The sequence below is a fragment of the Notothenia coriiceps genome, unplaced genomic scaffold, assembly GCF_000735185.1.
Source record: "Notothenia coriiceps isolate Sejong01 unplaced genomic scaffold, NC01 NC01_scaffold00004049, whole genome shotgun sequence".
NCBI lineage: Eukaryota > Metazoa > Chordata > Actinopteri > Perciformes > Nototheniidae > Notothenia > Notothenia coriiceps.
This window is the reverse complement of record NW_011336750.1, coordinates 369,439-392,454: the sequence shown is the minus strand read 5'-3', so window position 1 is coordinate 392,454 and position 23,016 is coordinate 369,439. Positions and strand designations below refer to the sequence as shown.

At 42.9% G+C, this 23,016-nt stretch overlaps 1 protein-coding gene across 10 annotated transcripts in view; it reads right to left on the bottom strand.

Moving 5' to 3' along the window:
• LOC104941861 (unc-79 homolog, NALCN channel complex subunit) overlaps window positions 1–23,016 on the bottom strand; it is a 32,250-nt gene continuing 9,234 nt past the window's right edge. For 3 of the 10 annotated variants that reach the window (XM_010767012.1, XM_010767019.1, XM_010767021.1), the window contains 43 exons: window positions 22,470–22,558; window positions 22,100–22,140; window positions 21,690–21,718; window positions 20,393–20,619; window positions 19,998–20,169; window positions 19,618–19,848; window positions 19,148–19,338; window positions 18,199–18,322; window positions 17,210–17,365; window positions 16,658–16,873; window positions 16,286–16,513; window positions 15,855–15,996; window positions 15,258–15,337; window positions 15,004–15,152; window positions 14,584–14,741; window positions 13,034–13,215; window positions 12,735–12,936; window positions 12,413–12,595; window positions 11,714–11,782; window positions 11,004–11,341; window positions 10,706–10,888; window positions 10,366–10,528; window positions 10,017–10,166; window positions 8,682–9,899; window positions 6,690–6,791; window positions 6,108–6,224; window positions 5,810–5,912; window positions 5,592–5,732; window positions 5,427–5,465; window positions 5,196–5,308; window positions 4,907–4,992; window positions 4,339–4,512; window positions 3,990–4,058; window positions 3,785–3,895; window positions 2,453–2,557; window positions 2,279–2,356; window positions 2,068–2,157; window positions 1,807–1,982; window positions 1,301–1,484; window positions 1,001–1,204; window positions 804–881; window positions 670–711; window positions 1–571 (listed from right to left, as the gene is read on the bottom strand). In XM_010767012.1, coding sequence (XP_010765314.1) covers window positions 383–571; window positions 670–711; window positions 804–881; window positions 1,001–1,204; window positions 1,301–1,484; window positions 1,807–1,982; window positions 2,068–2,157; window positions 2,279–2,356; window positions 2,453–2,557; window positions 3,785–3,895; window positions 3,990–4,058; window positions 4,339–4,512; window positions 4,907–4,992; window positions 5,196–5,308; window positions 5,427–5,465; window positions 5,592–5,732; window positions 5,810–5,912; window positions 6,108–6,224; window positions 6,690–6,791; window positions 8,682–9,899; window positions 10,017–10,166; window positions 10,366–10,528; window positions 10,706–10,888; window positions 11,004–11,341; window positions 11,714–11,782; window positions 12,413–12,595; window positions 12,735–12,936; window positions 13,034–13,215; window positions 14,584–14,741; window positions 15,004–15,152; window positions 15,258–15,337; window positions 15,855–15,996; window positions 16,286–16,513; window positions 16,658–16,873; window positions 17,210–17,365; window positions 18,199–18,322; window positions 19,148–19,338; window positions 19,618–19,848; window positions 19,998–20,169; window positions 20,393–20,619; window positions 21,690–21,718; window positions 22,100–22,140; window positions 22,470–22,558 — 7,122 coding nt within the window. In that variant the 3' untranslated portion in view covers window positions 1–382. Of the gene's footprint in view, window positions 572–669; window positions 712–803; window positions 882–1,000; window positions 1,205–1,300; window positions 1,485–1,806; window positions 1,983–2,067; window positions 2,158–2,278; window positions 2,357–2,452; window positions 2,558–3,784; window positions 3,896–3,989; window positions 4,059–4,338; window positions 4,513–4,906; window positions 4,993–5,195; window positions 5,309–5,426; window positions 5,466–5,591; window positions 5,733–5,809; window positions 5,913–6,107; window positions 6,225–6,689; window positions 6,792–8,681; window positions 9,900–10,016; window positions 10,167–10,365; window positions 10,529–10,705; window positions 10,889–11,003; window positions 11,342–11,713; window positions 11,783–12,412; window positions 12,596–12,734; window positions 12,937–13,033; window positions 13,216–14,583; window positions 14,742–15,003; window positions 15,153–15,257; window positions 15,338–15,854; window positions 15,997–16,285; window positions 16,514–16,657; window positions 16,874–17,209; window positions 17,494–18,198; window positions 18,323–19,147; window positions 19,339–19,617; window positions 19,849–19,997; window positions 20,170–20,392; window positions 20,620–21,689; window positions 21,719–22,099; window positions 22,141–22,469; window positions 22,559–23,016 lie in introns of those variants that run through there. The other 7 variants (XM_010767013.1, XM_010767016.1, XM_010767014.1 and 4 more) reach the window with 7 other exon arrangements.

Below are 23,016 nucleotides of genomic sequence, written 5' to 3'. Positions count from 1 at the left end.
CTTTTATTATTCGGCTTGCCACCAAGCAACTTAAAAAGTGATAGAATATGAATGTAACATAGTGAGAGTATCTTATATTCAACAAGCATTTGCTTTCACACCCTCACTATTACTAACGTCAATAGAAATTCTCTCTGTTGAATACAACAGTTAGGCACCTGATACAATCATCCCACACAAGCCTGCCAAACCTTTAATTATCAGCTCCAGTGATAGAACTTCAAAATAGCATAGATTTACTGTACAGGTATGATACTACTGAAGGTGCTGAAAATGATCCAGTCCATATGAATCCCACACATCATCGGTTTACAGAAGAGTCTGTTTTTTGGTCAGAGAGGATGCAGGCAGGTCTAAAGACCCAGATGTGAGCAGGAGCAGGTCACATGGGGTAGAACTGCGAGGCGGCCTCAGACGACTGGATCTCCACCTGAGCCATCTTGAACTGGGTGCACTGTAGCCATTTGCGCAGGGCAATCGGGGGGGCACCAGATGTGGGGCCTAGCAGACACTGATGATTCACACGGTTCTGGATGGCCTGGAGACGTAACTGCAGCCCCGCAGAGAGATGCTGATGAACAAGAAAAGGTAAGACGAGTCTGTAATCCTCTTAAGAGTCAATGGTTACCTGCATATTATAAATCTGTATCAACATCTTAAAAGCTTTACCTTAAGGTTTGACTGAATCATGGGTAGCCACATAGGAATTAGCTATAGGAAGAAATGAGGATGGATAAGTATTAGATTAGTGTTAAGGTGGTTATATATGAACCATTTAGAGAGATACTAGAGTCATATCAAACCTTGACAAAGATGGTTGAGTTGCACTCCTGCAGCGCTTCCATCAAACTAATGACATGAAGACACACCATTTCTACCATCTGAGAGAAAAAAACAAAAACAATCAAACTGTGATTTCCTCTATCATAGTTACAGTTTTCACATCATTTATGAAACAGAAATCATTCCAGACATTGTAATTAACAGGCAGAACACTCACTACTTTATTGTGGGCCATGAGCTGCAGGATGCTGGGTGTTACCCGACTCCAGAACTCCAGGCCAGTGAGGATGGCGCTGGAGGAAAACTCGGTCTGGTTCTGGTTCTGCAGGGACGGAGCAGCGGCCGCCTGCTCGCAGTAGATGGTCCACAGTTGGGCGAACATGAAGGCGTGGAACAGAGAGCACATGTGCAGCACCGACGTCTGGGGGCAGAGATCAAGAACGATGTGAGGTGGTTATATAGATCATATTAACACAACCTGGGTGGCGCCATTAGATAGATTTGTTTTCTGTCTGACCTTTGACTGTTCTGGGAAACCGATGAGGATGATGATAAGATGATCTGCAATGTGGGAGCCAGCATCCAGAGGGATGGGCATGCAGGAGGTGGAGCCCTGGTGCAGGGCGCAGTGTGTCAGGGAGCCCAGAAGCAGCCAGGACAGCTGACGGATGTGGGACACACACTCAATGAATTCTTTGGGCCTGCAGGGAAAAAAAGGTTTCAATATTCTACAGAATTGTATTTTATTTCTTCATAGGATTATACTAAACATCTGTTAGTTTAACATTTGTGTTGGTTTACGAAAGGTACATAAAACAGATTTGGTTGTATCCGCAGTGAAGATCATTTTCAAGACCATGAAACCATGTTTGACCATCTGCTTTCACACCAATACACTTTCAACATTTCTTACAACCTTGCTGTATATATCACCACAGATAGATGAGGCAATATGTTTTAATGTAATTCGGGACTGTCTCTTTAAGACATTACTAAACCCATCTGCTGTTTTCTCATTTTTACCCTTGTTGCATGGTGGATGGCGGATGATAAAGCCAAGGAAGATATCGGACCACAGCTTTGTTATCACGGTGATTGCCTTTGCTGATCTCCATGGCAGCAACTTGTGCCAAGCCCACTTTCAGGTTCCCCCCGAAAGTGTCCTCATGCAGAGGCTGACAGCAAGCCTTCATATGGCTCTGCGTAACACATTTGGAAGAAGGAGAAGATAAGGCTGTGACAATAGGAAATATATAATATACATATGATAAGAACAAGACTTACTTTAAGTTTGGTTAATGTGTGCATATCTGCAATGAAGTCCAGGAGTTCACTTATGTATTGTCTCATGCATTCCATGGCTGCTGTTGTGCACTGTGGAGAACAAAAGCAGTTTATCCTTTAGGAGGAATCACAGCGGGCTCCATCTTTATTTCCTGCTGCTTAATGAGGCTGATTCCAATAGGAGACAAACACACATCGGCTAAAGTCTTACCCCCGGCAGCGTTAAGATCATGTGCTTTTGGATGATGGTGGATTCTGCTAGCCGTGTACCGATATCTGCACAAACAAACTGAGAAATCCCACAGTGGTTTTACATTTGTATTCAGGATGCAACTCTGATTTATGTGGATCTTGTAAACTGTGTATAAAAGAGCATTTTTTGTACCTGGACCAGCAGTAACAAGTTTGTGTCTGGCAGAGGAGACTTGAACTTGAGAGCCTGCAGGAGCTCTAACACCACAATGCGGGACATGTAGAACTTATCTCTCTCCTGGATGGGGAGATAGAGAGTGGAGTAAATGTACTGATGCAGCAAGACTGCCTTTTTCTATTATCACTCTCCCTTACTCATGCTGCGAGGAGAGCATAAACTCTGTAGCCTGAATAGAGGGGGAAGGACAGGCAGCGAGAGGGGAGGGAGGGGAGGCAGGGAGACAGAGAATAGACAGAGAATAGGGAAGCTGAGGAGTAGATTTAGGCCAGTCCAGATCTCTCCTCCCAGAGTCCCAGGCAGCTCAGATGAGGCTGTCAGGCTGCCTTCTCCCTCCCTGAGGACAGGCTCTCTCTTCGTTCATCCCTTCCACACAAAGCCCAGCTGCCTGTTTACAAACCACACTGTCATCTTCTGGCTTCCACTTTGCCTCCCTCTTTCTCTATGCAGTCATGTTTGCTTATATTCGGCGCAGGCACATGCTCCTCCGCTCGTACAGAATGCAGAGCTGCTTCTGACTTAATGCGCATACCTGTACGCAGCACTCTCATAATTAAAAGTTAATGGAGCATGTCCGTTTGGTAAATAGCAAATCATACTCTGCTCTTAAGCTAGAGGGCCCAGTTGCATAGTGCAGTGCGGCTTTCACAAATGGTGCATGGCGGGACAAACTTTAGTAGGACTAGTAAATGTGACTATGTGTCCTTAAAATCTGACCTCCAAAGATAACTGGGGGAAGCTTCCCAGAAAGCTCACCTCTTCATAAAACAACTGCACAGGACAGGTTCCAAAGCAATTGCTGATAGTGACTCTGGGTTTTGAAAAGCGGATATTATACAGTGAGGAATTGAAGAGGGTCTAGAAAATCCATACTGCAGGAGACATAAAGCATGCAGCGCTGACAGTGGTAGAGGACTGAGGATCCATCTGGCCCAACCGTGCAGACAGCCCTGGCTCCATCTCTGTCTGAGACAGCCACTCAGAATCACACCGGTCGGCCCTAGCACACCAACTAATCATGTTAATCAATACTAGCTGATTGCCTACTTAATCATCTGTGACACATGGCCACATTTCTGGCTGACTGGAGAGTCAGGGAAGTAGGTAAAGCACCCACAGAGTGATGAGCCAGAGGCCTGTGAACAGCAGCTTAACATTTTGAACACTGCAGATTAGTTTAAAAGGTTTAACTCCTTAAATACTACCTGATTACTGTCAACATGGGCTTTCTTCCTACTTATGATACTCTATTTACACAAAATATGTTATTAAAGCACTCAAGAGTACCTTGTTGAAGCCTTTGTAACATAGTCCGCACAGTTCTACGAGGTAGGAGAGACTGAACATGCCATACTGGATGACAAAGCTCAGCAGCTTGGAGAAAGGCTCCAGGAGGCTCTGTAGGGAGGAAGGAGACAAGAAAAGGTTAAGATAACAAAGGCTTGTATTTTTACTTTTCGGTAAAGTATGACAAATTCTGCTCTGGGCTTACCCGGATTGCATTTGTAGTTGGGATCTTTAGTAGACAAATGATTATCCTTAAACTGGAATCCATGGGGCACTAATGAGACGGGAAAATATTTGGACTGTCAGTTAAAATACCGACGTGGAAATACATTGCATGATACAGAGCCATATTCCTGGAATTAAAATGTGCCTGCAGTGATAAATTGATTAGAACACATTCAACTGACCTCCAAGGTCAAAAGCGGCAGACTCAAATCATTAAGACTCTGTCCTATTGAACCCGACAAGGGCACTGCAAGATGCTTTTCCTCCAGCCATAATCACATTAGACCATATCAGACCATGACTAAGTGAACGGAAGAGTCGATATCTACCTTCAGAGGAAGCACAGAGGGCAGTTTTGTGAGGAAGGTCTGGAACTGGTTGCAGATGGTTGTCCACAGGTTGCTAGGAGAGTCCATGGGAAGGGCCTCCATGAAAGTGGCGATGTTGTCCAGGCAGTGCAGCATTGTGCCCCCTGCTGGCAGACTCTTCTTGTTGTTCAAGCCCTGGAGGGCACAGAGGCATAAACCATAACAGGGTTATATAAGGAGATTCTATAAGCGAAGATATTTCCATTTAACTGATCATTCAGTCCTGATCAATCACAGAGCTGATGATGAGAGCGGGGGATTAGCACAGTGAAGCACAGATGATTGCTTGGATGAGCTCATGCGTCAGTGGGTTGTTATCTGTGTCATTTATTTAGCTTTAACAGTAACAATAAACCGGTACAGTGGTGCAGAGTAAGGCAGGTTTTCTGGAATGCCCCAATGATGTGTTGCTTTAGATGGGCCTGTGCTGTTCATGTAGCTGAAGCCAGAACAAATATATTTTCCTTTGACAAGAGCTCCTCCTGCTGGGTAAATGACTCAACACAACTGCCTTAGAAAAAATTCTCACCTCAAGCAGCATGTTTAGGGCAGCAACAGAACTCAAATCATTAAAATCTATGAGGGAGGATGCCAGTGTTCGCAGAAAACTTCCATCTGTAAAACGGAGAAAGGTAGACACTAAGTTTCAGACACATTCAAATAAATATGCAAAGAAAGACTGCTATTACTACTATCCAGGTTTATATAAATCAGTCATCAAATATAGTCAAAAAAGGTGGAAAAACACACAAATGAGCACTTCAGACATGCTGTACATTTATAGGATTTTTGAGTAGAGTATAGTGGAGTGTGCAGACCTTTGATGTTGCTTTGGAAGAGTTGGGGCAGAATGCCATTAGGGGCCAGCTGGTGAAACATACAGCGGAGGAACTGCTTGGCTACACCTGCTACATTTCCTGGGATCAACATACTGCAAAGACATCACAGGAAGAAAGGCAGCGTTGGACAGGGGGTCACACTTCACATCTATTATTAAACTCAGCCATAAGCACAGTAAAGGCTTGTGTGACAGCTTTAATGTCTCATACCTCTCAGCTTGTCCAGAAAAATTGGCACTAGATGCCAACCTGAAATAAGTTAAAGCAGTGGATTAGGATTCAGGGATGAATTATGCATGAGTTCTGAGGGCGAGTTATGAAACTTCATTTAACGCTGAAGTGCTGTGTGGATATGGATTGCAGGAACGGCTGTACCTGCCCACAGACTGCATGATGTCGAGGAGCATGGGAGCAGCCAAATCAGGGCTGAGGTGGATGAACATGGAGAGAACCACCACTGCAAGGCTGAGAGTCTCCTCGTCGTATTCCTCCAGCACGGCTGCACAGTCCCGACACCTGGGACAATGCATAGAAAAACAGGCATGTTTAAGCATTATGATGACCTGTTTTTAGACAGGTATCTGTTCATTTACCTGTCAGACATTGTGGTAGGCTGCTCATCAATAAACTCCTCGGGCGCAGGGACAAACATGCTGACTGTGCTTGGTGCAGAAAGCAGACTTGTCTTTGTAGGGCCTACAAAAAAAGGAGTTATGAAATAAAACAATAGAAGGCTTTTCTTGTCAGTCATTAGTGGCTGGTTGATTAGGTTGATGAGGAATAACATGTTGGTTTACTGTTTCTGTAGTTTTCATCTATGTGTTACTACTGTATGTCCATATACTGTATCTCCTTCTATGATGGGATGAAGAAAAGTCTAAAGTGACTGACCCGTCTCCCAGGTGCTGATGTTGTGTGGCGCACTGGATTGGTGCTCCAGCTGTCTCTTCATTAGCTGGCTCATGGTCAGCGCTCCCAGGGAGCCGCGCTTCACCTGACGGTACTGAGCTAAAGGTCAGAGAACGACACCTGGGGTGAGGCAGCTGCCAAGACCGTTTCAGCAATACCAACAACTGTGTGCGGTTACATTGATATAAACTAGACACACATGAAAAAAGGGGAATATTGTGATTTTCTTTAATCATAAGGACAAAATGAGGTCAACAATTTAGCTTAGTCTGTTTGACTAACTACACAATTAGGATAAAAGCAACATTAATTTGGAAAAATTCGTTTGTAAAATGTCATATTTCTCTCTGCATTTTCTTTGGAAATGTTAAGACAAATGTCAAATAATATTATGTTATTTTATTTCATATTTCTAGCATCAGTATCTATTTTAGTTGTCTGCAGGGGTTATAAATAATAGCACCAAAAGAAATAGTAAAACAGTTAGAAAAAGGCCTTCTTAACAAAACCACAACAGTCAAATTGAGTTTATAAGGAGACCAAAGTAGAGTATTTGGATCCTACTTGATACTGAAGAGCGGTGGCTTGTTTCAGGCATAGCAGCTTCGAGCGTTGGTGCTGAAGCCGACTCTCGTGGCTTTTCCAATGTGGACAGAACTTTGTGATCTGCAAGGCAATATGGGTAAATAATGGGCTGGGCTTAGCCATCAGAATCTGGCCAGAATGTATGCCGTTATATGCCGATAAAAACTGATAAGATATGGACATTCAGTAGTAATAAGCACTACTTTTGCTACCATTTGGTGATTGTTTAAGTGTTTAGTACTAATTTAGTAACCGTTATGTGAAGTTTCATTATTTTTGTTTGCTTGTATGCAGATTTAGAGAATCAAAGTTGGCAATTTGATCTGTGATTAAAGTCTTCTTCTTAGTTTGCAGTGACGTGTAACTGTTTGGCTACTTCTGAAAAACGTTTTAAGCGTTAGTATGAAACAAAAACAGTGAACACATACATAGAACACCACAGGACACCACACAGCTGGAGTGGTTAGTTATATACAGATTGGAGGCATTTTTCAGTGTTCACTTATATCCCATAAAGTAACAGGAGTATACCCATATCTTGCCAACATTTGTTTCCATCCTCAAATAACACATTTTCCTATGTGTGATTTTTATTTTTGCTGTTGTAATTTTTTTTACAAATGTGCTATATAAATAAAACTTGATTTGATTTGATTTCCTTTGTGTCCATTGTGAAATGCCTACTATTTTTGGGTGCATTTTCCCAGCATACCAGGCTGCCATCGGTACCATTGTTCTGAATATGGTTTGAAAACCTTTTCCTAGAATTGTGCGATCCATCAAAGAGATCAACACTGAGATTGAAACAAAGGAAGTAAACGCAGCATCACTGTAGCCTTCAGTCCTAGACTGAGGAACAGTTGATGTGCGAGAGTCAGCAGTACACCACAGTGATCTGTCAGGAACATAAACTGTGACGAGGTCAGTGATTAAGTCAGCAGCGAGGCTGTGAAGTGATCCGTGCGGGATTCAACAGTGTTCATCATCTGCTCATTTATTTTCATATCGTACAGAAATGGAAACAGCTTTATTGTAATTGTTTGCAAAATTGTTAACTGGGACCTTAAAGGTGGGGTAGGTAATTTTGGAGAAACCAGCTCGAGTGCGCTAGAATTTGAAAATACACAGCCGGAAAAAATCTGCCACTTCCTTACAGAGCCCCTCTCCAACAGACACGAACGCACACATGACCAATGAGGGCAAGAGATAAGTTTGTGCACAGATGGAAGGCTGACAGGCAGGTAGGCCATCCAGTTATTTTAGCCGGGCCGGCTCAGATGATTGGCCGTGCTTTTTACAGTACTACGGCTTCCACAGATGAAAGCCGTAGTAAAGATGAAATCTCGAGCCTTTAAGGTGGGGTTGGTAAGTTTGAGAAACCGGCTCGAGATACACTTTTTGTTATATTCCATTGAATGCTCTTAACATCCCGATAGCAATATCTTAAGTGCTTTGACAAAAAATCCATAAAAAAATGTCATCTGTGGTAGCCGTAGTACTGTAAAAAGCACGACCAATCATTTTAGCCGGCCCGGCTAAAATAACTGGATGGCCTACCTGCCTGTCAGCCTTCCATCTGTCCACAAACTATCTAGTGCCCTCATTGGTCATGTGCGCGTTCGTGTGTGTTGGAGGAGGGGCTCTGTAAGGAAGTGGCAGATTTTTTCTGTATATGTGTATTTTCAAATTCTAGTGCACTCGAGCTGGCTTCTCCAAAATTACCTACCCCACCTTTAAGTGTAGATGATTTGTATTAAATTGACAAGAATGAAAAAAAAGTAAAGGTATGGTCCTAAAATTATTTTAGCTAAAAGTTTAAAGTAGGCTACTGACTTTCAACCAAGCTGTTGTAAAAAGTATTTTTAGTGTATTGAATAAGCCTCTTTAAATATAAGACATCATCAAATGTACACACTTCCTGACCAGCACAGTGGTAAAAAAGGAATTATCTAAACCATCGTTTTTTCGTACCTGTTTCCGTGGTCTGCTCCCCCCCCAGCTTGTCGAACATATTGAAGGTGATGTCCAGGTATTCCCTCTGGATGGCACTGACAGCGATCTTCCTCTGCTTCCGTTGTCGGGGAACAATCTGGATTTTAAACTCTGCTTCATCGTCCCCATTGTCAGGTTTTTGGTCGCTGTCTGCTTCATCAGCCATGTCGTCGTCATCTTCATCATCCCCATATTCTTCTTCGTCATTACTGTCCCTCTTGCTTTTTTCCAGTGAGAAAAGAGGCTCGGCTTTGTCTTCCGGGATGTCCAAGAAGATTGTCCTACCAGAGGGACTGGTCCCGAGTCCAAAGCTGCTCTTTACCTCATCGCACATGTCGTCTAGCGAGAGGTCGGGGACATGTGGGGTCTTCCTCAGCATGTCTCTCTTCTGCTTTAGGGTCATGGGGCTTTCATGGCAGACATTTTCCAGTCTGTCAGGAAGATCCAGAGAGGTGCTGGGAGTCACACGGTGTAGTCTTTTAAACACTAACGCCTGCTCTGAGCCTCCCCCTCCCTTTTTGTCACTGGAACAGTCCTCTACACTAACCTGAACCACAGGAGACAGTCGCAAAGTATTGCTGCTAGCAGGGGAAGGAGTTAACTTTGGGCTGCCGTTGAACTTGGAGGACATGATGGTGTTAAGGTCGAACTCCTCGTCGCTTTCCACGATCCTCAGAGGAGGCAGTGGTTCGAACACCAAGGAGTCGCTGTCAGACATCGAGAGCAGCGAGTGCTTTTCGGGAATGGAGGTGCAGTCGGAGGAGAGGTCGATGAGGTCTTGGTCCTCCTTCCCTTGAGCTGATCCTCCTAGCGAGCACAGGTCCAGTTTGTCCTCAAAGGTCTCCATGCAGCTGAGGCGGACCTCAGGGATGACAGGCTTTGAGCCCCGCTGGTCCATGGCATCGCTGCCCTCCACCCGAACCGAAGAGCCATCAGATGATCCCTTGCCGTGATGCCTGCCATGATGCGAGGTGGGATTGACCTCAGGGGGCGCCTGCATGTCGCAGCGATCAATGCAGGATTTACGTCTGTGTTCGTCCAGGTTGAAGAGGATGGAGTCAGTGTTGGAAATGTCCAGAGACTTCTGCTTGTGCATGGCCTGCAGCCGCTTCTTCCTGGTGCTCTCCTCCCTCACACAGTGCAGAATGCTGTCCTGAAGCGCGCTGGCTTCACGGTACTCTGACAGCTCAATTTCACCTGATTTTGAGAAGAAAAATGATACTTTATCCCAGTGAATGTAAAAACCCTCCTGGAATCTCAAAAATATGTTCTGCTGTTAAACTACGTTTGAATTTGAAAGAGTCTGCTTCTTACTTCTCTTGGCATTCAGCTCCACCGGCTGGTACTTCACAGACTTGCTGCCACCAATCCTCTTCAGACGGGCAAAGAAGGTCTGTGACTCCTTGTTAGCGGCACCAGTCGGTGTGTCATGCACGTCTGACTCATCGAATACACTGTCCTCTTCTAAAATGGAGAGAAATCAACATCAATTGGAGTCATTTTCATCCCTTTTTGCCATCATTATCTACACGCTTTTTTCTTATTTGCAGTCACAAATGCTATCTTTTTACAACATGAGTTCCCCGTAAAACAAATAATACAGCAAACTTGACATTTGTGAGGACTGTTGTTGAGATAAACAACATCCTTTATTTTGCTTCACCTTTTTCTTTCTCGCTGTAGCGGCTCATGTTAGAATTGTCGCTGTAGAGCGGTCCTGCTGTAGCGTGGGGACGGCAGCTGTGATATTGGGCATTCAGCGTATTGATGGTGATGTGAATCAGATGGAGGACCACTTTATTCCCTTCCATGTCTCTGTAAGGGTACTGTGGAGCACAGACAAATATAATAAGCTTATGTTTTCTCTTTGCAATCCATCATATTAAGAAAATATACAGCAACATTCAGCAATCACTTAGAGGTGGAAAAAAAACATATAATCTAGGGAGTGAATGAATATTCCATGCAATGAAAAGCCACTAACACAGAAATACAAATAATACCTTATAGAGGATAACTAGCAGGGTTTTGAGCCACATCTGTCTGATGTGTGGCTTCAGGGCCCAGAGAGAGCATCGAGGCGGCTGCTGGAAGTAGTGCCTCAGCTGGGGACACGTGCAGTACTTCAACACCTGGACCACCAGAGGGAGCAGCTGCTTCCCCAAACCAATGTTGTAGTCCATCACCTAGAAGAAACAATGTTACACTGTCACATTCCTTACAATGTCTTACCAAAAATACCAGTTAATATGTAAATGAAGAAAATCTAAAATGTATGATAATAGACTATATGTCAGTCACTTGTGCAATGCCGGCGATGAAGGCATTAAAGCAGGTGGAGGTGCGCATCTTCTGAGGTGCAATCATGAAGCAGCCCTCCTGCTGGTCATAGCCGAGCAGCACGAACAGGTGGCGCTTCACTGTGTTGAAAGCTTTGGCACTGCCAATGTCGGCCTCGGCGCTGCTCTGGTCTTTGGACATAAATTTCATGAGCACCATCATGAGCTGGTGAACTGTCTGGTGATCGATGCCGGCGTCCTCGGGTAGCAGGTCTTTGATGACGGTGTCCTCCTCGGGAGATGGGGTCTGGCCTGCAAGAGGGGCTGAAGCGTCAGGGTTAAAGTGCGGGAGGAAAAGTACTGCAGAGAGGAGAGAGGGTGGCCAGAAGGAAGGGTGCAGGCCCGGAGGGGTAACAACATAGAAGGAGGGGGGTCAACAATGCATCGTGTCCAGGTGGAGACATTCTCATGCAATACATATACATCAGAGTGTTTATGGCATACATAAATGGGGTTAAACAAAAAAACAGCTAGCTGTTAGCAAGAGTTTTACTTTTTCAGTGTCAGAATTAATGAATAATGAAAAAACAATGACTGTCTCCATGGAGCAAACATTGCTTTTTCATATTTTCTGTCACAATTTCAAGTAGCTTTATTCTTACTCATACTGCATTTTCCTCCAATATGATGTGGTTATGAAGAATAACGTTTCAGATTTAGGTTGTTATTTACCTGGCAGGACTTTCTCTATCATATCTCCCAGTGTCGGGGCAGAGTGCTCTTGCCTCGTAAGCCTTAGAGCTAAAAACCACATATGAAGAACACAATTTAAGATAACTCACAGGGGAGGTAGCACAGGACACATGTCTGAGCTTCATCGCCACACATCACATGTGCACACAAAAACACACAAAACAATACATGACCTTAAAACAGTGTAAAATCCAAGTGTCAAGAACTAGGGCTAATCACAAATATCAAATGACCACATCAGGTTTGACACCAACACAAGAAGCATCTCCCAGAACAATGAAAATAATGACATTGTAGGGAGTTACTCCTTTATTAAACAAAGTGGTATTTAGACATTTAAGTGACATGAACGTTGAACAAACATGTGAGAAACATTAGGAAAATGGCTCACCTTTGGTAAAATAGTTTTTGCAAATAGAGGAGCATTTGTTTACTCACAAGGAATAGGATTTGGGCTGAGATCACCACATTAGGACAACAGAGACAGTAGGTGCTTCTCTACATTAAAAGGGATGATTAACTGACTTGAAGATACAGTCAGGGATGTGACTGTATTTTCAAGTTAAAAAAAGCAACTATGAGGCACTTTAGAGGCTTTGCAAACACTAATCGACCACCGACTGAATGACAGTGATACAGGGTCAGATTCAAATTGACAAGCGAATCTGTGCTACTCACGAATACGGTTGCTTAGTGACTCAGGGAGGGAAAACGCCCGTTTAGACTCTGGTGGGGCTCCCTTCACACTGTCCCGGAGGGAGCGCACGCTCTTCTGACGATTCCTGGCGAAGCGGGCCCGTCGTATCTTCCACATTGCTGCATCGCTGAGGTTGGCTACGTTGGTTCGTACTGCTGTGATGGCTGTCAACAAAAAATAAAAAGAGTATCATTTGGAGCACTGTTAGGCTGAAATGTTTATGGTACATTAAATATTCTGTCAAGCAACACGCAGGGTAGTGGGAGCAGCTGTAAAAACGTCTGAAAAGCGACAGCTACATACTAGTAGGGAAAGGAAACTCCTTGTTGCAGTCCAGGTGCAGCTGAGCCTCCAGAGATAGCGTTTCAAAACGGTTGACAAAGAACTCCCAGCTGAGCGCAGGAATGTCTTTCTTCAGGCAGTGCAGCAGCAGGAGCTTGCTGAGGATAATGGGCCGATCCCTCACGACAGTGTCAAACTGGAAATCCAGGCACAGGCATAAACCCTGTATAATAAACAACACACAAAGGGACATGAGCGGTTAGATAACACACATTAAAGTCCAATAAGAATTGGTTTTAAATGGGGCCTATCATGGTCACCTGCAGGGCCGGTCTCTTGATGGTGTCCAGCAGCAGGCGGGCCCGCGTGGCCACGGCTGGGTTGACGTCCTCCACAGACGCCAGGAAGCAGCAGAAAGCTTGAGCCAGGGAATATTTCAGCAGGTGGTTTTTGGTCACGGCCCCGATGTCCAGGAACCGACACAGAACTGCTACCTTTTCCACTGAGGGTTATCATAGGAATAAAGAGTTAACAGGAACATTACACAATAGGAAGAGACAACTGAGCTGCCACATGTTCGGCCATAATTAACTCAATATAATAAACAGAACCAGCTATGAGGTCATAAAAGAAGATAAATGAATGTGTTATTTAGCTCTCCATGTCAGCATATTTGTCTTCACATAATGCATGGGTGTATCAATATGGATTCTGTTTTTAAAGAGCTTAGGAATAATGTAATAAATGATATTAATAATAAAGTACATATTTTCTACAAACAATGTGTCCAAATGTCATAATATCTGTTATTATTTAATGCAAAATGTATAAACCGAGTCTCATACGCTATCTTCTCCAATGGCGTAAAAGCAAAAAGACTTTTTAGTATAATGCTAAGCTATAATGCTCATAAATGTATTAGTCCCCAGGATGGTGTTCACATACACAAAGATATTGACCACACAATGTCCCACATTCCCTGCGAGGAACAAAATAAGAATGCATTCAGCCTTGAGGAGTAATTTGTTTTTTTTAACCTCGACTCGGATCAAAATCTATTAGAGACACTTTCTTTTTTATAGCAGAAATCAATACACTTTCACCCACACTGGGCTAATGGATACCACATACTGTGGACCACTAGGTGTCAGTGTGGTGGTTAAAAGACATTCCAGAGTAGCCCCACATTGTCTATTCTTCACATTTAAGGTTGTAAATATATATATAAAAGCTATATTTGAATGATTTATGTCCATAATTATATCTGTTTCAACACTGCTAATGAGAGGGTGTGATAACATCATCATTCCACATATGATATGATGATATCAACCATCAAGATTTGATTTTGTCATCATTTTACTAGATAAAGACAATAATTGAATGTATTTTAACATTTTTATGGTGTTTATATACACAAAAGGCTAATATCTGTTTACCTTTTCAGAAATGTTAACCATATTTTCGGGGATATTGTAGTTCTATTGTTCTCCTGTTTCCCTTATTTCATATACTGAGTCAGAGGACCTGTCCTCTGCCCTTGCCTCAAGGTCATGCTTAAGATATTAATCCCACAATTCCTCTTTACCGCCGTTTGAACCACACGGTAACCATGACAACAGGAAGAGATATGGGCAGGAAGTGGTTTAGGTAGCATATTATATAAACAGACTGGGGGTCGTCTAATGGTTCATTCATTACCACCTCGCTTGCAAAATAAAATAAATACAAAAATGAACGGTTTAGTCTCAACATGATGAGCTTGATGAGGTGTTAATACCTAGATAGGAGGTTAAATATAATCCTTTGAGCAACAAAAAGCAGATTAATAATTTATGTTATTTTACACCATGAGCTATAAATCTCTCACCCGCTTCAAATCGTATTTTCCAGTCTTTGCTGTTGAAGTTTGTGTTGATGAGGTTCCAGAAGATGTCCGCCCCATGCGACAGAGACAGAGCGTGGAGAAGCTGAGGCACAGCCAGGGAGGCCAGCTGGCAATACTCTGACTTCAACATGGACCACAGACTGAAACACAAACACACACACACACATTGCTGTCAAGGAGTTTGTTCTGTCTGTACCTGTATAGAGAGTATGTTGCCATAGGTTTATATGTGGCCATCTCTAAGTTCAGTTGCTATGTTTTTCTGTTTTGCTGTGTGTATATCTGACAAATACAACAAATATCCATCTGGGACAATAAATCAAAATCAAAACAGAAAATCTAACATGAATAAAACAGTTTCCCACAGTTTTGAATCAAAAAGCCTGTCAGCACAGCACACACCTGGGGATGAGCATCTTTTCCTGGATGTAAGCCAGAAACTGAGGGTGATCCTTGCGGGCCAAATACAAACACTCTCCATGGAGACACAGGATCTTCAGACAGTTCAGCATGTTGAACAAGATGTCAGGCTCCTCAAACTTAGACATTTCCTGAATACAGACAAAATGTGTGACTCAAGAGTTGACCACACTCAAGTAAATCATAGAACATATTGTTTAATGGCTCTTTTTTTCTCGGTTTTATTACACACATACCTGCAGAACGGTGTATATGAGCTTTAAAGACACAGGGAGCTGCTGGTAGCAGAACTTCTTATCAGAGTTATTCTTCATGGCTGGAAGGAAGAGTATGGTGTTAGAAACAACGGAATGTTCAAATGACTCTGCACCTTGACAGATCAGGCATTGTTAAGAAATGAGTGTTTCACATATGGATGCTAACACCAGTCCTAAATTGATACCACTTTTACTTCTATATGGTAAATGTGATGCTAGATCTGGTAGCCCTTAGCTTAGTTTAAAGACTGTAAACAGTGGGAATTATATAGTTCCTCCTGGTCAAGAAATAATAACACACAAAAACAAACATGAGAGTGGTATCAATCTTCTCTTCTTACTGGTGGCAAGAAAGCAAAACATGTCTGCCAAAATGTTGAATTTTTCTTTTAAATACAAATCTACAGCTAACAACTGGTTGATAAGCTATAGCAAAATAGTTTAGCTTAGCTTCAGAAAATAAGCATATTTCTTAAGATGGGGAATTATTGGTATTCTTCTGGCAGTAAAAAAAACATGTTTTGTCGTGGCTAACACATTTAAAGATGTTTAACTGTGTAAAGAACTGGTACACACGTGGGTTATCAGGAGAATTGTTTGTGGGGTTTTCGGTGTGCACGCCCTTTTGGCTGTCTCCTTCCTGACTTCCATTTGATGTACCGAGGGAGAAATCTGGCCCCGACATAAGCAAGGTCTCCTCCAAACAATCTGTAGGTTCCTGCAGAGCAAATTAAACACTGTCATAACGTCTAATTTATATATTTCATCCTCATTAGTAATTCAACTCAGTGTGATTACCATTTCATAATTTAAAATGTCTGTTAGATGTCACAAACAAAAGAGACAGAGGTTGAAATTATTTGTGAACATATTTTCATTTATAACAACATTATCTCAGCCAGGCACGTTTGGGACATGGGGGGTTTACATGGCATTCATTTAAAAGCCCTGCATAATGCACAGAATTCGATTATATGAGACCAATTTAAATTCATGCTGTGTCTCACCACAAGGCGGATCTCTTCTCGGGGGGTCAGCCTCTCCAGGAGCTCACAGCCCAGCTGGTAGCACAGGATACTGGATTGGCACAGGCTGCACTCCAGGGCTTTCTCATCCTTCTGGCAGGTGTGAGTGCCCCCCCACGGGGCTTGGAAGACATTATTGACAATACCCACGATATCCTTCCCCAGGCTGCTGTCTAGGCCAAGCATCACACCGTCATCCTGGAGCTCCATCTGGACAGCAAGAGATGTGACCATAAAAACGGGGCAACAAAGTGGAGCCATGAAACTAAATAAGTTCCCTTTGTAAAATATCATCACCAATGAGAATCTGAAATAGTTCCTTTAGGAAAAATTGTTTTGGGAAGGTGCTGTCACCTGCTTTAGGATGAGGTCAAACATGAGGATGAAGCAGCCAAGGTTCATGTCATCATCATCACAGTCCAGATCCAGAGCGCAGTGGCCGGTGGCGTGACCCAGGTTTTTGAATGGGCTGCAGCGCTGGGGGCTACGGAAAGGGCTCCTGAAGGGGCTGGGGAATGGACTGAGGGTGTTGTGTTGCCCGCGTCGTCCTGGATCTGACACCACGCTCACCTACAAGCAAAGATTACATAACTTTATAAAGTAGAGTGAATGTGTTTAACTTCAAATTCAAACCATTTGTGCTTCTGGCAGTCTTTAAATCTTCATGTCCCCTGTTTACTGTCATGACATGATGAGTGCAGAGTTGCTCTGCTTTAAATTTCAAAGGTAAATCCACATCACAGTCAAGTTGAATTAGGATGTCAAAAGGAGCTATATTTAGACATTGCCTGTTACCATGGTAACAAACATTACATACCAATGAAAGGTATAAAAGAAAAAAAGAATATAAATGTGTCATAATCAAACAGCCAAATGTGTCAGGTGATGTTTTGGTTGAAGTGTCACCCTGCGAGCCCCAGTTCCCCCAGCCCCAGTGTTTTCAGTCAGATCTGAGGCACGAGCCTTCCTCTGATTTGCCAGCTCCTTCAAAGAGTTCACTCCATCGGAGAACATCCCGATCAGCAGCTGAAGAGGCACCACAATGTCCAGCTCTGACAGCACCTGAGTCCAAACAACATAAGGGTTCATTCACACTAATAAGTCAAACAAATTATTTTCCTACATACCGAAAGATCTGCCACTTTCTCAACACAAGGGGAAAGAGGTTAAAGCAATGTTGTTCATACTAATCAAAGCATTGAAAAATAATTCATCAAATGTGTTTTTCCAGAAACACATTTTCAAGTTACTCAGGATGTCCTGGTAGGTGGGGTTTTGTATGTAGTTATTTTTTCCTGTTTTATTTTTTGAAGTCACTCTCATCATGTGACTTGTTTTACTTCTTGCCTTTTTCCCCCTGCCTGTTTTCTGTCACACCTGTGTTACATTAGTTTAATAGGGCCTTGTGTATTTAGTCTGTATGCTTTCCCTCTTTAGGGTTGGATGCTCTGTGTATGCTGTGTGAGTTTTCAGCGGTACACTATGCAGAGTAAAAAACACTTATTCTCTGTCTAATTTGAATGTGCCCTATTTTATGAGGGCAGATGCAAACTCTTATTTGTGACAGAAAACTTGAAACTGTTCCATGTATACAGGCAGCAAGCTGTGAGTGCATATGGGATGAAAGGCAAAATCCCTCCTATCACTCTAAAATTGCTTCAGTGACCCAGATCCATATCCAGCAGAGCCCCTGCTCAGACTCTCACACTCTATGACAACCTGTTCAATTCACACGCACTGTGGACAGAACCACAGGATGTGAAATGGACACGAGACAGTGTGTTTGTGCATGTGTGTGTGTGTGTGTGTGTGTGTGTGTGTGTGTGTGTGTGTGTGTGTGTGTGTGTGTGTGTGTGTGTGTGTGTGTGTGTGTGTGTGTGTGTGTGTGTGTTTACATGCAGCCACAGCAGAGCCTGCTCCTGCACAGACGCTGGGTAGCCAGAGAATCTGCAGCTGATGAAGCCAAACATTTCTTCCATGGAGAAGGGCAGCGGGCACAGCTCAATATCAAACATCTTACTGTAAGCAGAAGGCACAACAGAATATAACATTCCTCGGAAACTGTTACACAATCAGTAATGTTTATCTGATTCCTGTTATAACATCCTCCTGTTTATTTATTCAGTACACACAAAAAGAAAAAAAAATGTTTTGTGCCCAGTCATTTCCGTGTTATTTTGCTGAGAATACTGTGTGTGTTTCCATGAAAACTAAAAACACAACTTGTTGTATTTCAATTTGTGATCAGTTTTTAATTGTGCAACTAGCTGTTTTCTCCCTGCTTCCAGTCTTTATGCTAAGCTAAGGTAATTAGCTTCTGGTTCTGTGCACAACTGAGATCTGAGACCTGAGTGGTACTGTATCAGCAACTCTTTTCAAGAAAAATAAAAAGCCGGAAAAGGTATCCACCCCTCCAATCTTAAATAGTTCTGTGCTTTAAAAGCTAGTGTCATGCATTATAGACCATTGAAGTAGTATTTTTGGAAAGAGCCTTATTTCCCTGATTCTGTGGACTTCAAACCAATCATTTTAATCTACATGTTAGGGGCACTAAAAAAACTGCTATCGGGCAAAATGTTATCTGCACTGGAAATATTTTTAACATAATGTAATGTTGTGGACAGTTTGCCAGTCATACCTGGGAGTAATACAATAATACCAGCAAGTGACACAACTGACATCAAGGTACAGATTGTCGCTACATTTTTCATAAAGGGTATATCAGAATAAGCACAGCTACATATAACTTAGAACATTTTCACCCCTGCTAATATGGAATAAGACATTTCTTTATAACAGTAATAACAACTACAACACGCAAACACTTGGAGTTGATGGATGTACCTGAGCACTTCCCGGAACTCTTTGAGCTGGTTGTCGGGCACCTCGGTGCGGATGGACTCCAACCACTCAGGCATGAAGCACTCCCACAGCGGCTGACTGATGACATTGTAAGGTATCAAACACAGGATCCGATTCAGGCCCTCCTTCAGCTGGGTCACTGTGCTACAGGACTTGTCCCAGTAACCTCCAACCTGGCGAAATGTGTGAATGGAGGGAACACAGCCAAGATCATTCAGATGTGACAGGTGACTTACACTACTTAGTTTTTAAACATCATGGCTTCAGCGAGATGCCGACTAAATGATATGCAGAAATGTTGCAAAGTCCACCATATTCAAAACCTAACCAGAGTTAAAACACATATGGGATGCTCATTAGCTGGATATTTGTCGTTATAATGTTCATGTTGGTTCTGTTTTAGAAAAATAACCATATACTGTGACTTCAGTTGACCTGGATCGTGGCCTTACCCTGGCAAACTCAACAGGCTTGGGCAGCAGACACATCACCATGACGTCAAATCTCACATCGCACACTGTCTTTAACCACTTGGTGACAAACTGAGGCTTTAGCTTCTCCACCAGGCTTCCGACCTCATCGTCCATCATGTAGGCGGTGGAGTGAAACCACTGGAAGACCATGCTGACCAGCCGAGCCAGACTCTCTGTCGGCGTGTTCTCATTGGGTGTGCACAGGCTCACCTGCAGATACACATGAGTGAAGGTCAGACAAGAGAACTCATTAGTCAGGTAACCATTAATTCATCACTGTAGAGATAAGAGGCCATGCACTGCACACATCCTTATCTCTTAACTTCCTGTTATTGACAGACACAGCAGTGATTACACACCAGGAACCAGATGCCGAACTGACTGAGGAGCCGCTGGTCGTGCTGGTCGTCCTCCTTGTTGTCAAACTCGATGTTGTCCAGGGAGTGGTGGGAGGCGGACAGGCCCATCTGACGACGCCTGTTCATCTCAAACTCGCGCTGTTCTGCATGAATTTCTGCCTCCTTGAGAAGACTGGAGGGATATGGAGAGGATAACAGAGGGTTCTCAGGGTTATATTGATAGAGTAAGAGCAGGGGAGAAGCTAAAAACACACAAACAAATATCCTGACATGGCATATATATTAATGATCTAATGCTGTGTCGTATTGTTGTCCATGTATTCATTGAAAACCATGTTTCACAGCATTACAGGCGTATGCCCTCTAACTGCGGCTGTGTTAACGCTGTGATGTACCTTATAACAGCTTCAACAGTGCACACAAGCTCCTCTGCTCCGCACTCGCGGGTGTTGATGGGAGGGGGCGAGGTCTGGTACAGATGGGTCTCCGCCGCAGCCCCCACCTCGCTGTGGTGGTTTACATGGCAACGCTTGCAGTAGCGGACAGGCCGGTTGCCATGGCGCCCACAGCAGCCAGCCGAGAAGCAGGTGACCACGGCCCTCCTCACATGAGAGCTACAGTTCTACAAAGCCAAGAAACAGGGGAAAGTAGACGGAGGAGATCAGTTTATTTCTGTTCTGGGCACTAGGCAACACAATTAAAATATGCCACAATCACAGCCAATAATGCATTATGACAAGTCTCTAAAAATAAACATATTTCTGGCCTCAAAAGCAACTGCTCTGACTTTGAATGTCGTACTCTCCAATATGAATTTGTTTAGAGATGTTGATCTGTCAGAAAAAGTCTTTATGTGTCCCCATGGCGTCTCAGGTTTTTAAAAATAAAATGATGGCACTAGAGGACCATCCTAATCTGATCAGCCTCTAATCTTGTGCCATTAGAGAGATGCATTGCTCCCTATCAAATTAACATATCTGTCCTATAATGGTGAGTTCTCTCATTTACTCAACCAGCTTTCAACAGAAAAGCACAACCCTGATGTTACTGTTATTTATTTACAGTACGTTCTATGTTTGGGTTTTATGGTATATTTATAACTAGTTATTCTCAGATGGAGATGGCAGAGCTGGTGTAAATCCTGGTGGGAATTCAAAAAAGGTTTTCTGAAACGAGTGTGACAAAGCCTGATCAGAAAGGGAGGTAGTGGATTATAAAACTCCCGGGCAAACCAGGAAGGAGGCCGTTTCCCCTGACAACACGGGGCAGCTGCTAGGCCTGTACCTAGATCATCTCACACTTTCCCTGGGTCTCCCTGGAAACCAGCAGGGAGTATTTGCCCTCAGCAGTGCGTTCAACTACAGCGAGCAAACATCATGCCCCAGCAGCTTCATTTGAAATGATGTGGCATTTCCAGTGAATGGACTTCTCAATGAAAAACATGTCAGGTTTATAAATGAATGAGCTACCTATCACAGGTGAAAATGGATTTTGTGAAAATGTCTTCCACAAGGTTAACAGTTTTATCATTCTGATGTAGTGAAGATCTGTAACAACAAGCACTGCAAATGTTTATTTGTCCTAAATAAAGGGAAACATTGGATAATGTTCATTATGACACCAAACTGTAGAAGGATGGATCACAAGAGAAAATTAGAGTGTAGGCAGTTGCAGTACAAATACAAATCTTACCTTCTTTTGACAGATGGCAGATATCTCCGCTGCAAAGACAAATCAAACAAACTTTGAATTTGCAGGCAATGAAAGTAGCTTGTAAAATCAGTTATATGTTTAATTGGAAAATGAAAACTGTTCTTTAAACCTCATATACAAAATGAAGCAGCTTTTACCAATGAAATACAGCTCCAATAATAACATATTATGTATTCATAATATATCAGCCCACTGCAAAGAAAAGCTCCCTTTTCTACTGCAAAGCACAAATTACTTTTTTTAAAACAGATTTTTTTAATTTATATCCTCAGAAACAAAACGTTATTTACATTGTACATTTGACTGAATATTGTAACATGTCTCCTTGTCTGTGGGGAAGGAGACAGACTGAGAGACTCTCAGACACCTTGTTGTTTGTGAACGCTCACCTTGGGGCAGGAGGACATCAACAAGCCATTCAGCGTGGTCCCTGAAAAGGTCAGAGTAAAGTAAAATGCTTGATGTACAGACCAACAAATATGTTACAGAGCTGCAACACAAAATATTTCCCAAATACCTCACAGAAGACAAAACTAGAGAGTTATAACATGCTACATGCTGGAGAAAAAGAGTAACAAGTGGCTGCGTAGTTTCATTATGATGATCTCATTATCAGCACAAGGGAATTACGTAACCATGGCGATGCATTTCCCCTGGGAAAAAGTGAGGAATAATGACACAGGCAGAAGGTGATGTAGGTTTTGAATGGCATCCTATTGAGGGAGGGGGATGGAGGTAGGAGGTGAAACAGATTCCTACCCTGCTATCCTCTGGCTGCACTCCTCGCATATATAAAGAGGAGGGGGCTTGTCTCCCAGGGCAACAGAAAGAGTAGGATCTATACACATCTGCAAAGTAAGAGAGGTATTGTTAAAACATGAATGTGGTATTGAATAACGTTTTATTTTCCTAAAAACAATAAGTAAATAAACCATTTATGCAAATGTAGGGACTGTACGAAAATACCAGTGGTGAGACAATATGGAAATACATTTGAATAATATCCAAAAATGCATAAAGAGTTTACATAGGGGCATTACAATTTAAACAAGGTAATGGAATGATCATTTTCACATTGCAAAAAAACTCTCATGATCAAACCCCCTTTTTGAATCCCTTACCAACCAAATAAGTCCCTGAGAATTGAATTTCATATTGATAATTTACTAAGCAAACATTTTCCATTGTTCCCTTCACATTGTGCTCTCCAAGGGTAGTACATCACAATCTTGCCAAATAAATCATGTGACACCTATACCTGCCTCCCCACGCCTCTGTGTGGATGGCTGCGTGCATATGTTGCTCT